General features: G+C 32.1%; 4 protein-coding genes across 5 annotated transcripts; 2 read left to right on the top strand and 2 right to left on the bottom strand.

Annotated features, from left to right (window-relative positions):
• Positions 1-266: 266 nt before the first annotated feature.
• LOC100651873 (RNA-binding protein Rsf1) lies at positions 267-2,713 on the bottom strand. The gene is made up of 3 exons (XM_012307683.3): positions 2,514-2,713; positions 1,644-2,228; positions 267-1,216 (listed from the first exon to the last, which is right to left on the bottom strand). Exons 2-3 carry the CDS (start codon positions 2,219-2,221, stop codon positions 1,189-1,191), a joined length of 606 nt encoding a protein of 201 aa, XP_012163073.1. The 5' UTR covers positions 2,222-2,228; positions 2,514-2,713; the 3' UTR covers positions 267-1,188.
• A 668-nt stretch (positions 2,714-3,381) lies between these two features.
• On the top strand, positions 3,382-7,612 carry LOC100651319 (exocyst complex component 6). Of its 2 annotated transcripts, none has more exons than XM_003394703.4 (13): positions 3,382-3,866; positions 4,271-4,436; positions 4,511-4,797; positions 4,915-5,017; positions 5,108-5,353; positions 5,430-5,597; positions 5,658-5,729; positions 5,805-5,939; positions 5,995-6,365; positions 6,430-6,664; positions 6,750-6,891; positions 7,008-7,194; positions 7,275-7,612. In XM_003394703.4, the coding sequence occupies exons 1-13, from the start codon at positions 3,784-3,786 to the stop codon at positions 7,396-7,398; spliced, it is 2,319 nt and encodes a 772-aa protein (XP_003394751.1). In that variant the 5' UTR covers positions 3,382-3,783; the 3' UTR covers positions 7,399-7,612. The 2 variants fall into 2 exon arrangements, with proteins under 2 accessions (XP_003394751.1, XP_003394752.1); XM_003394704.4 differs by lacking the exon at positions 3,382-3,866 and adding an exon at positions 3,949-4,166.
• A 144-nt stretch (positions 7,613-7,756) lies between these two features.
• LOC100651635 (eukaryotic translation initiation factor 4B) lies at positions 7,757-11,081 on the bottom strand. Its single transcript, XM_003394705.4, has 12 exons — positions 10,927-11,081; positions 10,582-10,710; positions 10,128-10,309; positions 9,902-10,009; positions 9,610-9,829; positions 9,284-9,532; positions 8,987-9,200; positions 8,857-8,908; positions 8,672-8,777; positions 8,497-8,593; positions 8,361-8,427; positions 7,757-8,294 (listed from the first exon to the last, which is right to left on the bottom strand). The coding sequence occupies exons 1-12, from the start codon at positions 10,934-10,936 to the stop codon at positions 8,226-8,228; spliced, it is 1,503 nt and encodes a 500-aa protein (XP_003394753.1). The 5' UTR covers positions 10,937-11,081; the 3' UTR covers positions 7,757-8,225.
• A 348-nt stretch (positions 11,082-11,429) lies between these two features.
• Positions 11,430-15,890, top strand: LOC100651989 (proliferation-associated protein 2G4). Its single transcript, XM_003394708.4, has 7 exons — positions 11,430-11,586; positions 12,639-12,873; positions 12,968-13,130; positions 13,215-13,394; positions 13,484-13,732; positions 13,817-13,963; positions 14,044-15,890. The coding sequence occupies exons 1-7, from the start codon at positions 11,502-11,504 to the stop codon at positions 14,146-14,148; spliced, it is 1,164 nt and encodes a 387-aa protein (XP_003394756.1). The 5' UTR covers positions 11,430-11,501; the 3' UTR covers positions 14,149-15,890.
• The last annotated feature ends 133 nt before the right edge of the window (positions 15,891-16,023 follow it).

Below are 16,023 nucleotides of genomic sequence, written 5' to 3' on the forward strand. Positions count from 1 at the left end.
TTTATAATGTGTTCTTCACATAATCAAAAATTATTAATAGAGGATAAAAATGTATAAAAATCTACACTTAAATTTTTTTCCATATCCACGAAATGCTATCTACTAGCATACATAAACCTTCGATAATTTAACAACCACTGTTTATACTTTGTAGTTATTGCGAATGGTCATCTCTTTTTCTTTTATCGATATGAATAAGAAGAAATCGGTAAGTATCGAAAATTCTAAAAAAGTAGGCAAGAGCAGGCAGGCAGGGTGGCGGAGAGTAGTGAGAGCAAATCATTTAATAGATATCCAATTCCACATCATTTACAGCAATGGCAAAACATTATTACCGCAATTTCTTTATCCTTTCACTCAAGTATCCATAGCAGCAAATACTCCAAAGTTTCCAAATGCAATACTATTTCTGCACATATACTCCAAGGCCATGATTTAATTATGATTAAATTATATTTAACGAATCAATTTTGAAACTTTTTAAATCTTAATTTTGCATGGCATATAAAAATTCGTAAGGCAAAGTTGTACAGTTCAATATATACGAGCAGTAGTGTGCATTTGGCTAAAATTGGCAAATCCCTTGTAATTTTTTCATTTTTTAAATAATATTATTACTATTCATTAAATAATATACGTGTCTATAATGAACGATAAAAAGTTATAGACGATTAAATGTTAATAAAAAAAAAAAAAAAAAGAAATATTAGTTATGAAAAATCTTATTTTCTCATGATGTACGTTAAACTTCTTTTCGCTATATTTTCTCCAGTTCTTTTATAAGAAACTTAAAAAAGTACACAAAAAAAAATAATATATACGTAAAAAAACTTATTCAAAACTATAAAATATGCGTAATACCCCAGATTTAAATAAAATAGAAGTTGCGTATATAAATACTTTAGACTACGATTCGTTATAGCTTGATTCAAATTTCGTTCGCGATTCAATTTCATGTTATATAAAGTTTGCAGTAACGCTTTTGTTGGTGAATAATGGGTAATGTTTCTGAAAACGATTACAAACTGTAGAACTAAAGTATACTATACAAATGGTATTGCACAACTTGATCTGCAATAGTAGTTGTTGTCTATATACAGGTCGCTGCGTAGATTGGATAGAAATGTAGTCATCAGGATGGGCAGCTGATTGGCCCGCAGTTCAGATTGGCAATGCGGTGTAGATCTTTTATGTGCATTCACGAAGATGACGATGACTGTGAACATGGAAGTGCAAAATAGAATGTCACATAATTTTTGCCTTCGTCTGGCCGATAACTTTCATTAACTGTAATTTACAGATTGCACAATATATTTGCACATGCAAGAGATTTATTCAGTGCCAATTGGTAATATTATCATGCAACTATCTTTTTTTTATGTGTATGCACATTTTCTGTGCTAACAATCATTGTAGATTTAAGTTTCAATATATATTTATCATTTAGATACTGAGTACTCATTCCCCGGAATTTTTACACTTGTTTAAATATGACCAAATGTTTGTTTTTGTTACTAGTATAGACAAATCAATTGTCACTGTTACGTCTTTGAACAATTCATTGAACAAGACTAACTTCATTGAATTCATGTAAACACAATATAACTTAAGATCATTTTACAAGGACTGGGTATTATTAATACCTGCCACGACCAGCTGGGGAACGACTTCGATACCTCGATGTGCCAGTGCCTTTGTTGGTATAATAATCAGCATTTGGATCTCCGCTATTATAGACATCTTGTGTATATCCATCTCGCGTAACATACCCACTGGCACGATTGGTCATATAATCTTCTCCATAGTAGTCTCTACTCCTACTTCCACCACCCTTGCCTGCATAATAACCTCCATAATCTGCATACATATTATTTCCTCTGTAATTGAATGCGATGGAGGCAGCAGACCCATAGCCCCTAGCTGCACCACCTCGACTTCCTCTGAATCCTCCCATACCACCCCTACCTCCACCACGACCTCTACCCCGTGAAATTTCCACCCTTAACTTAGCACCCATAATCTCTGTGCCATTCATACTGCTGCAAGCAAGCTCTGCCTCGTTCATATTTAAAAATTCGATAAATGCAAAACCTGGCGGGTTAAATGCAACCCAAACTTTGTTAAGCTTGCCGTACTTTTCGAATTCTGTCTGGAGATCTTCCTTTTTAATGCTTTCGTTTAATCCGCCGACATAAACGCGCGTATACCCTTCTGGTGTCATTTTTTACCTAAAAATTCAGAGGTACACAAAACTCTTTTTACACACTTCGGTTTGAAAATTCGATTAATATATTTAATATAAAACTGCTACGAAAAGATGGTGGTACGTATTTTAATTTAAATTTATCGTTAAAAATGATCGGTGAAACTGTAATTCGATGTATTAAGACGATAAATGTTCGCAATGGATCCTTTTATAAACTGTAGAAACAAATCTTGAATAGCAACACATCAAAGGCTTGCGCGCCAATGTCTTCGACGATAGTTATTAACTTCACGATAGTTATACTTACTTATATTTTAGTTTCCCTCGTAACTTTCGTTTCTTGGCTGAATTTTTCGAGAAATTTAGTAGAAAAAGAATATCCAGTACGCTGTTACTATGATACAATCAATAGGCGAGAATCAACCGGGGTTCACAGTGCACAGAAACTGCATCCGATGTCTTGGCGTCTCCAACCCAGACGCCAAATGTACGTACAGTCTGCTCGGATGAATTAATCTATCTCCAGCATAATGTCATGAGTAGGTTTTTTCCCTATTTGAAATTCCTCTCCATAAAGAGGATGAAATAATTATTTCTAAATTGGCCGAGTTCTTTAACATTCTAATAAACAAAGCCTTTTCATTGAATATATATTCTACTCATGAAGAACGATCTATCTGAGCAAACCGTACTTATGCTTTTTCGTAAAATGCTAATTTTATCGAAAACAGTACAAATATAGTAGATAAAACAATAACTAGTTAGAACTTTTAATAAACTCCGGGATTTTCTTCTCATATTTTTTTGTAAAATAGATGCTACAACACTGAAAATATTTTTCATTGTTCTACTTGATTTATTGTTGTTTTAATACGTTATTTGTTAAATAATCACGGATTGTTCAAAAAAATCTATACCCATCCTCTCGATTTATTCCCCTAACTATCAATTAATATACGTACAGAATTAAACTAGAACTCTAGGTGTGATTTATCATAAAAATATTGTTATTTGAAATTTATATATATTCCATAATATTACATAAATATTTTATTTTGAGTCATTCTACTTAAATAACTGTTGATTTAATACAGTATTTGTTAAATAAACACGAACTGTTACAAAAAGTCTACTTCCCTAACTTTCAATTAGTACATGTAAGATTATAATAGGACTAGATGTGATTTATAATAAATGACTAATAGAATTTATTTAAAATTTATGTTATATTATATAGTGATTATATAAATATCTTATACCGTTAAATTAGTTCACCGATCGCTGTATAATGACACGTTTGCACAATATGTATTATGTTATGTATAAAAGATGGTAGATGTATTATATACATACATACATATATAGTTTGACGAAGATGGCAGTTTAAACGATATTGACAATGTTATTTGGATAACAGTAACATTATTAACAGGAATGTCATAATTAAACTGGAGAGCTGTTGTATATTGACATGATTTATTGTTAAACAACAAATGGAAATTACCTGACCTTTTTAATATAAGAGTGTACAAATTTATTTGCCAAAAATTTTTGACATTTTCTTATTTAAGTTAACAATGGATTTAATTGAAATGCAACGATACGATATTCTCATCCAAGAAATAGAAGGCATAGACGATTACTTGGGACCAACTTTTCGGTATGTCAATTTAATTACAAAGTTCGCCGTTTATCAAAAATTTCGTTAAAAGACGCGCTTTCGGGGTATCATCCCTTCACGCAGATGCAATATTTATCGCGCATATGCGCACTAGAAGGGTTGAGAACGCGGGTGGACACCCCCGTGTTAGAATAAAGAGAAGTAGAATTGGGGTACTATTATGTCAAGGTTGTCAACTAACCAAGTTGGCAATCTATTGTCAACTATGGTTCCAAAGCACGAATACCTGCTGTATGAGATAGAATCTACAGATACTAATAGTATAGGCCTTGTTTTCAGGTATCACCATTGTCAGGCATTTACTGAAGGAAGAAAGCTTCAAAGTGAAAAATAAAAACCAATATAAGTATTGTTACTTTTACTCCTTTTTTTTTTTTTTATAGAGCAATTTACGATGGCCACGAACATCAAAAGTTCATGGAGAAACTTGATGAGCGTATCAAGGCACATGACAAAGATATTGAAAGAATGTGCAATCATCATTATCAAGGTTTTATTGATTCAATCAGAGAACTTTTGCAAGTTCGATCCCAAGCACAACAACTTAATGTCAGTCTATATCTTGAGATTGATTCTTTAGGTGAAATAGAAATGTATGATTTTATAAAATATCTTTTTTATAGGCTGAAATACTGGAACTTGATAAACGTATTACTGCCACTGCTACCAAAGTAATAGAAAAAGGAGAAGAACTTGTTAAAGCACGCAAAGTAGAAAGTAATATGGCTGCTGCAGTGGATAGTCTTACTATGTGTCTTCCTGTTTTAGCTGCCTATGCAAAGTTGCAAAAACAGTTGAAAGACAAGCGTTATTATCCAGCTTTAAGGACATTGGAGCAGCTAGAACATCATGACTTACCAAAAGTAACAAATTACAGATTTTCTTCACAAATTACTCAACAAATACCGCAGTGAGTAATGTCACAAGATAAAAGATTATTTATTTTTACAGCAGAATGTAACTAGAGAGTAATTTACACAGACATATTAAGTGACATTAACTGACTGATAGATTACAATAATTTTAGACTACGTGAAAATATAAAGGATGCTTCCATGTCTGATTTAAGAGACTTTTTAGAAAATATTAGGAAATATTCACCAAAAATTGGAGAAGTTGCTATGAGACATGTAAGTAAGATTCGAGGAATTCTTTTTGTAAAGATATAATTTTAATTTTTATTCATACATACAGTACATTGATTCATTTTTTGCTATTAGACACAAGAACAATTAACTGTTGAAGCAGAAATTATTGGTAGAAAGAAGAGGAGATCTCATACAACAAATTCTTTATCAAATGAGTCAGAAGAAGAATTAAGTGCTCAAGACTTAATGGATTTCAGTCCTGTTTATCGCTGTATGCATATTTATACCGTGCTTCGTGAAGGGGAAACGTTTAAAGCGTACTATAGACAGCAAAGAAAACAGCAAGCTAGATTAGTTTTACAATCGCCTATTAATATGGTAAATATTAGTAAGTAATTATTAGTGCAGTAACTATTCTATATTTTTAATTAAATTTTTCACTTTATGTTTCCAGCATGAGAGTATAACTGGTTATCAAACATATTTACAAGGCATAGTAGGATTTTTTGTAGTAGAAGATCATATTTTAAATACCGGCAATGGTTTAGCTACGCGCGCTTATTTAGATGAGCTATGGCAAATGGCACTATCAAAAATCGTGAATGCATTGCGCACCCATTCCGTAAGTAATATCAAAATTATTCTCGAGTATTTTATATGATCAAATATTATAATTTTTTAGGCCTACTGTACGGATGCGACACTCATCCTAAAAATAAAAAATCTTATAATGCTATTTAATACAACATTAAGGGTAAGTAACTTAGTGCATTGTAAATATGTTATTAGTATTTTCTAATTATTTCTTTTTTTTGGGGGGCGGAACAAGAATTATGGCTATACTGTAGGACAACTTTGGGATTTATTACAAGAAATTCGAGTGCATTATAATGAAGTTCTAATGCAACATTGGGTTCAAGTGTTTAGAGACATTTTGGATGAAGATAGTTTCTTACCAATTCAGGTATATTGTTTTGTTATAAGAGATTTTATGCTTTATGTACACTGGTATATTTTAGGTCACAACGCAAGAAGAATATGATAATGTTCTTGGTTTGTTTCCGTACCACGACGAGGAATTACAAAAAGTAGATTTTCCAAAAAAATTTCCATTCTCGGATATGGTACCGAAAGTCTATCAACAAGTAAAAGAATTCATTTATGCTTGTTTAAAATTTTCGGAAGACTTAAATTTTACTCAAACTGAAATAGATGAAATGATATGCAAGTCGACAAATTTATTACTAACGAGAACATTTAGTGGATGCTTGTCGTCATTATTTCGAAAACCATCATTGGCTCTTTTACAAGTTGTTCAAATTATAATAAATACCGGTTATCTTGAAAAATCTACGAAATATTTGGAAGAATTTATGTCTAATATTACAGGGTAGGTTAACTAAATAAATTATGAGTATTTATTTTATTGTAATATCGTCTAAATGATATTGTAGAACACCACATGAAGGACAGTTGAGTTGTATGGGTGTTGAATCAGCTATGTTTAGAGTTGCAAGGGACGATGCTGAAAAACAAATCTGCGAGAAATTAAAGAATAAACTTGATGAATTTTTAGAATTAGAAAACTACGATTGGAATTTGGCAGAACCTCAAGGGCACGCGTCTGGCTTTATTACCGATCTCATAGCGTTCTTGCAAAGTACTTTTACTTGTTTTACCAATTTACCGGTACATATTTATCATATTATAACAACTTATCAATTTTGTATTCTTGTAAATATTTCATAAAAATCAAAGCGAATTTATATTCTAGGATGAGGTTGCGCAAGTTGCGTGTCAATCTGCCTGTTCTCATATAGCGAAATCTATACTAGGAATAATAATTAGTGATGATGTGAAACAGATATCTATGGGTGCTCTTCAACAAGTCAATTTAGATACAATACAATGCGAACGTACGTATTTCTGACTTTTATTCTTAAATAAGATGTACAATATATGGTTACAAAATATTTTGTGGTGATATTGAATTGATTCGAACATAAATTAGAAAAAATCTTTTAATTTTTAGAATTTGCTGCCTCGGAACCTGTTTCTGGTTTACCCGAAGGTATCCTACTTCAATATTTTGCACAATTAAGACAATTACTAGACTTATTTATGAGTTGGGACTGGCCTACTTATTTTCACGACTATGGCCATGAATCAAGTAAATATCATCTGGTTTCTCCAAACATGGCTGTGCTTTTGTTAGAGAAGTATGTACCATGCCTTTTTATTCCATGTGATACTGTACTATATTATCAATATCTACATTTTAGACGTATTATACTTACAGATTAAAAGAATCTGACAAAAAGACAGTATTTTCTGTATTAAAGAAAAGTGAGCGGGATAAAAAAAAGCTTCTGGAGACTGTGTTGAAACAGTTACGTCAATTAGCACAAACTACACAACAGTAAATGAAGATAAAGTCAGTATGTACATACCTCAGGAAGAGATTGTAAATACATAATCTTTAATATATATAAATATGCTTACAGCATAATTATTTAGAAACATATTATAATAAAATGATTGTGACAAAATTTTCATTGATCAGTCATATATGCTTCCTGATATTGTCATGATACGATGATTATTAATATAGTAGCTTATCTGCTACATTATGGCTTACACTTTATTGTGCTTATTTTATGGTATCAACTTCTCGATGCTCGATTATGTTGCAATTACCCCCCCTTTTTTTTTTTTTTGTTATTATTAACCATTTCATGAAATATTGAATTTCAGGCAATAGAATATATTACATCACATAAATTCCCATTACACTTATTATTTTAATTGTTTTCCTCCTAAATTGGCATTATTATTTTACATTTAAATGAGTTACATATTGTACAATAATTGTACAGTGGATAAAGTATGATGTATAAAGTCCCAATTCCTAAGTCTTACAGATGTAATTATCTTCAGAATTAAATATTTAAAAAATTAATATAATTCTTTAAAGTTATCCGAATTTTCACACTGATTTAATGATGCTGAACATTTATATCGAAATATAAAGTAAATACATATGTGGATAGATAATCATATTATGAGTAATAAAATAGATTAAATACAAATCAACAATAATTCTTGTAAAGTAATACCAAGAGCTTAGAGTTCGATTCGTGAATCAATTCGATAAGTATTTAATAGAGGTAAAACAAATTAATAATATGCATATATAGACCAATTATGATGCATGTGGCACAATTTAATTGGTGATGTATAATAGTTTTGACTAATCATCAATATTGTCGGGATCCACATCATCAGGTAGCATGGAATACTTGTTGGAAGCTACGAAATTCTGAAACAGAAAGAAATTATTTATAATTATCGTGATTAGGATTAATTAAAAGAATCTCCCACTTACTGGAGCTTGTTCATCCTTTGCCTTTGGCATCCTACTGACATCGTCTTTCTCTCTATCTCGTCGATCTCTGCAAATATAATGCAATTAAAACACATACGTTATACATTAATACTACCTTCTTCTATGGTCTTATTACCTATCTCCACCACGAGTATCATTTGATCTTGGGGGACCTCTAGAAGATGGTCGTCCGCCGCGAGAAGAGGGTTGACCTTTAGAGTCTCCATATTGATCTAAATTGTACAGAAAGCATTGTACCATATCATAAATTATTTTAGCTCAGTTTAGTTATAATTACCACTCAAATTTACCAGAATAAGCAGGTTGATTTCGTGGTGCTGATCTTTCATTTCGTCGACTTCTGTCATCTTCGGATCGCCAAGTCTGCCGACCCCTCTCTCTTTCTTCCCGGCCCTCCTAATAAGAGTAACAAATACATGGTAAATAAAATCATGTGACATATGACACGTTAGACAATTTTACATGATGAACTTACCCCATTACGTTTACCCCAAGTACCCTCTTTAGAACCGCGTTTTTCTGAATCTCTAAAAAGACAACTAATTGTTAAATATGTTAAGATGAATTATATTCAAGTATTCAAGCGATTTTCCAGTTTTCCGTACCCATCTTCTTTGGATTTTGATTCGGCGTACGACTTCGCAAGACGTTCCTCTATTTCTCTTTCTCTAGCAGTGGTATCTACAGGTCTTGCAGCACCAAATATATTTGTGGAGGAAGCTGGTGTAGCTGCAGATTGTTGTTCTTCTTTTGCAACAATAGGCTCAATAGGCTTTGTACGAGGCTGTAGCTGCAATTTCGGCCTAGTCCTCAATTCAGCTATAATATTCAATATCTTTTAGTAGTTAAAGAGTAAAGTTTTTTTATACATTTTATTTATTATAAGAAGAAATAACACTCACATTTATTTTCTGTAGGGGGCTTTGCTTGCCTGCGTTGGCCATCACGATCCCAATCAGAATCTCCATAATTACGACGCGGGCCGAAACTACTTCCTCTGTCTCCCCCATCTCGATCTCTGCTACCTTTATCATAGCGAGACCATTCTCTATCTTTGTCTTCATCTCTGAAACCACCTCTGTCTCTGAATGTTGGCCTTGTTCTGTCACTACTTTCACGCCAAGCACCAGGCTTATTATCATAGTCAGAACCTAGTTGAGTATTAATTGTATAATTTTCTCTCAATTAATTACACGCATATAATGAGAATCATCATATATAAGCATACTTTCACGGTCATCTCTTCGGTCTCTGTTATCATACCGACTCCGGTACGAATCTCCTTCTGATGTTAGATTTTCGTCTCGTGGCCCGCTTCTCCAATCTCCGGATGTACGTTCAGGATCATAATCATTGTCTCTACGATTATCTCGACCCATTCGTCCGCCACGACGATCATCATTAACACTATTTGAAACATCAATTCGTACCCTCCTAGTTTTCATAGGCTAGGAAAGTAAAAATTCATACACAATTATGTTATTGTAAAATACTCCAAATTGAAAACTGTAGAAACTTACTGTATTAGATAAACAAAGAGCATCGATTAAACTTTGACGATCTTCAAATTCAACATATCCATATCCTTTGAGTTTATTGGAATCTTTTGGCAAGCGTATGTTAGAAATCTAAAAGATAGTAATGATAATCCAAGTTTAAATGAGCTACATACTGTACAATAGTGTAAATAGTAAATATAAATTCTCTAGTATTACTTAATAAAGATAAATAGATAAAAACACTAACCTTCATGTTTGCAAAAAATTCTGTCAAATATGCTTCATCTACCTCATAAGGAAGATTAGAGAGATATGCTACATAAGGTGGATTAGAAGGGATATCTTCATCTGCAACACGTGGACCTCTTGCAGCTCTTGGAGCAGTTGGCAGAATCACTGGTTCTTTGCTACTTCTTGATGAGAATCCATCTGCCAAATAATAATACTTGACATTTTTTGCAGCAATTTATAATTTTTAAATACTTTAAGCATGTTAGGCATTCATTTATATCTCATAGATGAATATATATACACACACACACACACACACACATGTATGTATATATATATATGCATATACATGTACACATTCGCGCGCGCGCGTACACGCACGCACGCACGCACACAAATGTATCAGCTAAAATGAGACCTTAAAGATCAAAGCATAAAAAAAAAGGAAGGAATCTATAAATTTATTTTACCATGTTCTTCTTCCATTTCTTCAATCCAGCTGCTCAATGGTTTAACTGGCACAGTGGGTGTTGCACCCCCATCAGCAAGGAATGACATTAAATCGACAGTTTTGCACTTCTTCTTTTTCCCTTTTTTGCCTTATAGAAATAGATACATGTAAAAATTAGCATTTTTAACAGGAATATTTAATATATAAAAGTGCAATATTGATAGCACGCTGCGTTTCGCGGAAAGTTTGGTTATGTCGTGTAAAAAATGGTAAAATTCCAACAATATCAAGGTGTCTTATATCGAAAATATTCTCGAACAAACGAAATAATAGCAGTTTAATTTTATTCTATGGGATAGTTTACCTGAAGACATGGTTATGACTTGAATTTAAAGCAATGCAAATCAAATCCGCGTTCCAATAGGCCACACGACCAACCTCAGGATCCATAAGGCATGAAACACGTTTTAGAAAGATGCAAGTCGACCAACCTTGTACACTTGTACGTCACAAAGTCAGTTTGAAGGTTTGCGCATTTCTACAAACATTCTATGCAAACGAAATATACAAATAATTTTATATTGTTTGGCAGTTATATCTATTCATTTCTATTGCCAAATATTTTTGCCAAAAATATCGATCAACATGTTTAAGTTCCTTAACTAATTATATAAAATTAGAAATATTTAAAAAATACATATTTCTTGAAATTCCCTACGATTTAGCTTAAAAAGGAACATCCATGACCGTAAAACATAAAAGTGTTATCAGGGTGATATTATAAATATTTAGAATTTTTCAGTTGAGAGATACCAATAGAAACAATTACTAGGAAATTTCGGAACACACGGTTAACTTGAGATACTGACTGTTACAGGAAGCAACTGCAAAGAAGCAGTCTATCTAAGTCACGTGATCGTAACATAGTGTGCTGAAGACATGGCGGACAAAGAGGAGACTGAGAGAACCATCGCCGAAGACATCGTTGTCACCAAGTATAAAATGGCCGGTGACATCGTAAATCGTAAGAAAACGACTTAACGTTCACTAATGAAGCCGAACGAATAAAAGTGAAATTGCCTGGTTCATGCACGGGCTCCTTAATGTCTTATTTTCCGCCTAGCCATATGGAATGTGGCGCGCTAATGCCGGGCTCTCTTACCATGTGGGATAGTTGGCACCGACTATTTCGTTCTGATAACTTGTCGATACTTTCAATATTCTACACTTCTCTAACAATTGATCGACAACAAATTACTTATTTTTCATTACGCAGCTCGAAAAATTGTCCGTTTCATTTCATTATCGCAACGTAACAATTTTACTATGCAGAAATCATAATCCGCTTGCATCTCTGTATGTGTTTCCATTTCCGTAAAAAGACCATCTAGACGGATGTTCAATGAAAACTTGCGCTGTATGGTTCGCATCGTATTATGTTTGGAATTTATTATCATTTGAATAACATATTTAGCTGCAATATTATTTTATATCATATATAATGAATAAAAGGAGAACCGTATTCAAAATATCCACGAAATTATCTGAAATGTGTTTGTTTCAAATTTTACATATAAAGGGGTCATCGATTCCAAATGTTAAATTTTTTGTTAATTTTGAGAAACAAAAATTGGAAAGAAACATTGATTATAACTTTTGATTTCAAAAAATATATTCAAATATTCTTTGCGTTAAAAAATCACAAAAAATAAAAATTTAATGCGTTTTACATTTTTTAAATGTAATTCTCATTCGATCTTTTTATTTTTCGTGGGACCTAAAAAATATCGAATATTGCGAAACTCCCTGAATCAGTTTAGCTCAATTTTGTACTGTTTGAGAGATAATTATAATTTTTAAGCATTTTTTAAATCTGAAGGATAAGAGAATTAGATGAAAATTATGTATAAAAAAATAAAAGATGTAGAAATATACATTAGTAAAGACAAACTTTTTGTACATATGTATGTGTTTAGTACTTACATAATTTCGTACATATTTTATAAATCTTACCTAGTATTTGTGTTGAGTATTTGTTAGTACCTATAAATGATAAATGATTTCTTTCAATTTCAGGGGTATTAAAACAAGTTTTAGATAAGTGCGTTGCTGGAGCATCAGTAAGAGAAATTTGTGAGATTGGAGATGAACTGATATTGGATGAGACCAATAAGGTCTTTAAAAAGGAAAAAGAGCTGAAGAAGGGAATTGCTTTTCCTACATGCATATCGGTGAATAATTGCATATGTCATTTTTCACCAATTGCAAGTGAACCAGATCTCATACTCAAAGACGAGGATATGGTAAAAGTGTAAGTTTATGATTCATGAATATAATACATTCAATATTATAAAATATAACTTATATTCTCATTTTTTAAAGTAATTATTATCTTCTATTTTTAGAGATCTTGGAGCACATGTTGATGGCTTTATAGCAGTTGTGGCACATACTATTGTTATAGGTTCTTCATCACAAAAAAAAGTTACTGGTAGAAAAGCAGATGTAGTGTTAGCTGCACACTATGCATCGCAAGCTGCATTGAGGCTTTTACAGCCAGGTACAGAGGTAAGTTATTTATATATTTTACACTTCTGTATCTATAAATTGATTAAATTTCGCGTTGTTTATGTAGCTTCTTTCTGTTTACAGACATACACGATAACAGAGACAGTAGAAAAAATTTGCGACGTATACAAGTGTAAACCAATTGAAGGAATGTTAAGTCACCAATTGAAACAGTTTAAGATAGATGGAGAAAAAACTATTATTCAAAATCCAAATGATGCACAGAAGAAAGAGCATGAAAAATACACTCTTGAAGCTTATGAGGTATAGTTCATTCTACATATGTATATAATATAATATGTAATCAATTAGAATAGAGAAAATGCAATATATGTGGATTTTTTAAATTATAGGTATATGCAATGGATGTGCTGGTTAGTACTGGTGAAGGAGTGGGCCGAGAACAGGACACCCGAGTTACTATATTTAAAAAAACAGAGGAAACATATCAACTGAAATTGAAAGCGTCTCGCATGTTTTACTCTGAAGTCACTCATAAACACGGCCTTATGCCGTTCAATTTACGTACTTTCGAGGACGAGAAGAAGGCAAAAATGGCAGTTGTAGAATGTGTAAATCATAGGTTGATTGAACCATTCCAAGTAAGTCCGTTACTTATGTATAACTCTTTGTTTTTATATTTCATTAAAGAGTTTTATGTCATTATATCTTTATTACTATTCTAGGTGCTATATGAAAAACCAAATGAATTTGCTGCACAATTCAAATTCACAGTACTAGTAATGCACAATCGGCAACACAAGATTACAGGAATTCCTTTAGACCTTGACATTTATCAATCAGAATATGCTGTTAAAGATCCTGAATTGAAGGTATGAATTACGTATTATTTTTTTTTCAATTCCTTTTCTTTTACTGGGTTCTGTTATTAATTAATTAATTTTGTTTATAGACCCTTTTGTACACCTCGGTAAACCCGAGAACTGCAAAGAGAATGAGGAAGAAGGCAGAGAAAGCTGCAGGTGAAGTGGCGATGGAAGTTGATGCCAAGGCCTAACACAACCGTTTTAGCGTTCTTCATGACGTATTAACATCGTGCACTTTGTGTTATCTTTTGTTAAGCAGCTTCAGAGCAGAAATTAGACACTTTTTAACGTCACTATACCTCAAATATTTGTCTTTTTGTTGAGACGACATTGATAAATCGTGATTCTTCATATCGTTATACCTTTCCCATTTTTATATTGCTGTTTGTTTAATTAAATAACTGTATCTATTTAAATCCAGGAATTTCCATGATAAAAAAGTGTTGTATTCTGCCCTGGACAAATCGAACTTCACGACACTTATTATGCCACACTTACGTTTTTATACCGGACTATTTTTTCATGGACCATGGTATTATTATACATAAAACAATGATTATTCATAAGACATTTTACAACTGATATATTACATCTCGAACATGTGAAATTTATTTTTCAAATAATGGTCGAAATATAATGACTGTATTGTGCGACTCAATTCGGCCGAGCCAGAAAGTGAACCGCATGTGCATTCATATGTTTCTTTCATAAAAGAAACGAATAAAATGCGAATTTGATTTTATAAATGTTTTTGGGTTATCGAAGAAAACTATCTCATGTTGATTAATGTCTCTTTCATTACGTGAACGAAAAGATACTTGAAAAGAATCACAGTTAATACGTTCTGCAGTTTCTGAATGCACTGCCCAGCGTGACACAACTTACTTTGACACTAATGCTAGTTTTGCACTAGCTGATTTTGTGCATCTCGTGTCTAGCGAATTAATAATTCATACTATAAAAAGAAAACACCTAATTTCGAATTGTACAATTGAAATGAGAATGTCCATATTGGAATTCCGTATAAACGATGAAATGCCAATGAACCTCGAAGTGTTTCGTTGTAAGAATTCCCCAACCGTCAAAAAATATTTTATTCTTATTCAGTTTAACTTGATGAAAATTTTACTGACAATGAATATTTAAAGTAAATATTACTCAAATGATCATAGGAGCATTTTGTGTTATTCACATTCAAATGGAAAAAGAAGGACGTCTTTCTAAGAACGAAAGATTCTTAGCTAGTGACTAATCGTCTTATCGAGGTAAAAAAGCGAAAATTATGAAATATTGATACAATGTAATGATAGTTTTGTATAAGGAAGATAGATAATGTATTTGTTCTAGATATTTTTTCTACTCAAATTGTGCATATGTCGAATGTTACCGAGTGTGCTTGTAAAACAAAAGATGTTTTGGGTTATCGTGCACTGTCCTTCATTTGCTCTAATCGGAGCATATGTCATCCATTCGATTTGGAATTATACTTTCAATAAAAGTATTTACCAAATATGGAAAGATTGGATCCGTAGTATTTTTCGTTCGTTACGGATAAATCATCAATAAATGCTTATAATGCAAAAAAGGACTGTGCACAAAATTCATACTTAACATAAAATTTAATACGATGACGAGAGAAATTGTTATTAAAAAGATATTAATGACAAGCTAGCAAGTATAGATTTTGACACGTGCATATTTCGCGAGTCATTAAACTGCTCCTTTTTTTCTCTTTCAAAATAGTCGTACTAATGTATTGATCTGTAAGATACTGTCTATTTCTGAAGAGACACACGAAATTTATCAACAAAAAAGTTAACGACCGAAAAAGATAGAATTTTACGGATTATATAACTCACTAATTTTTCTATGATATATAATCTCTGATGAAAGTGAAAAACGAAACATCAGAAATATAGAATCATATTTGCAACTGTGTCTTTATTGTTAATATAACAGGTATGTCATATGAACTAATATAGTTTTAATACTTGCTTCTGTTATATATAAGTATAGTCACAAGAACTAGTACCATATATATACATTTAAAAAAAAAAAAAAAAAAA

Source organism: Bombus terrestris, chromosome 4, assembly GCF_910591885.1.
Source record: "Bombus terrestris chromosome 4, iyBomTerr1.2, whole genome shotgun sequence".
NCBI classification, from domain to species: Eukaryota; Metazoa; Arthropoda; class Insecta; order Hymenoptera; family Apidae; genus Bombus; species Bombus terrestris.

Coding starts and splice junctions, on each gene's coding strand:
- LOC100651319 (XM_003394704.4), top strand. CDS start 4,048: ATGTCAAGGTTGTCAACTAACCAAGTTGGCAATCTATTGTCAACTATG. Junction 5,018..5,107: donor GAGAAGTTGCTATGAGACAT/GTAAGTAAGATT, acceptor TTTTGCTATTAG/ACACAAGAACAATTAACTGT. Junction 6,366..6,429: donor TTTATGTCTAATATTACAGG/GTAGGTTAACTA, acceptor ATGATATTGTAG/AACACCACATGAAGGACAGT.
- LOC100651635 (XM_003394705.4), bottom strand. Junction 8,778..8,856: donor CTTGGGGTAAACGTAATGGG/GTAAGTTCATCA, acceptor TACTCTTATTAG/GAGGGCCGGGAAGAAAGAGA. Junction 8,295..8,360: donor CAAAGGATGAACAAGCTCCA/GTAAGTGGGAGA, acceptor TTTCTGTTTCAG/AATTTCGTAGCTTCCAACAA.
- LOC100651989 (XM_003394708.4), top strand. CDS start 11,502: ATGGCGGACAAAGAGGAGACTGAGAGAACCATCGCCGAAGACATCGTT. Junction 11,587..12,638: donor GGCCGGTGACATCGTAAATC/GTAAGAAAACGA, acceptor TTTCAATTTCAG/GGGTATTAAAACAAGTTTTA. Junction 13,733..13,816: donor GGTTGATTGAACCATTCCAA/GTAAGTCCGTTA, acceptor TTACTATTCTAG/GTGCTATATGAAAAACCAAA.
- LOC100651873 (XM_012307683.3), bottom strand. CDS start 2,221: ATGACACCAGAAGGGTATACGCGCGTTTATGTCGGCGGATTAAACGAA. Junction 1,217..1,643: donor TCCCCAGCTGGTCGTGGCAG/GTATTAATAATA, acceptor CCATGTTCACAG/TCATCGTCATCTTCGTGAAT.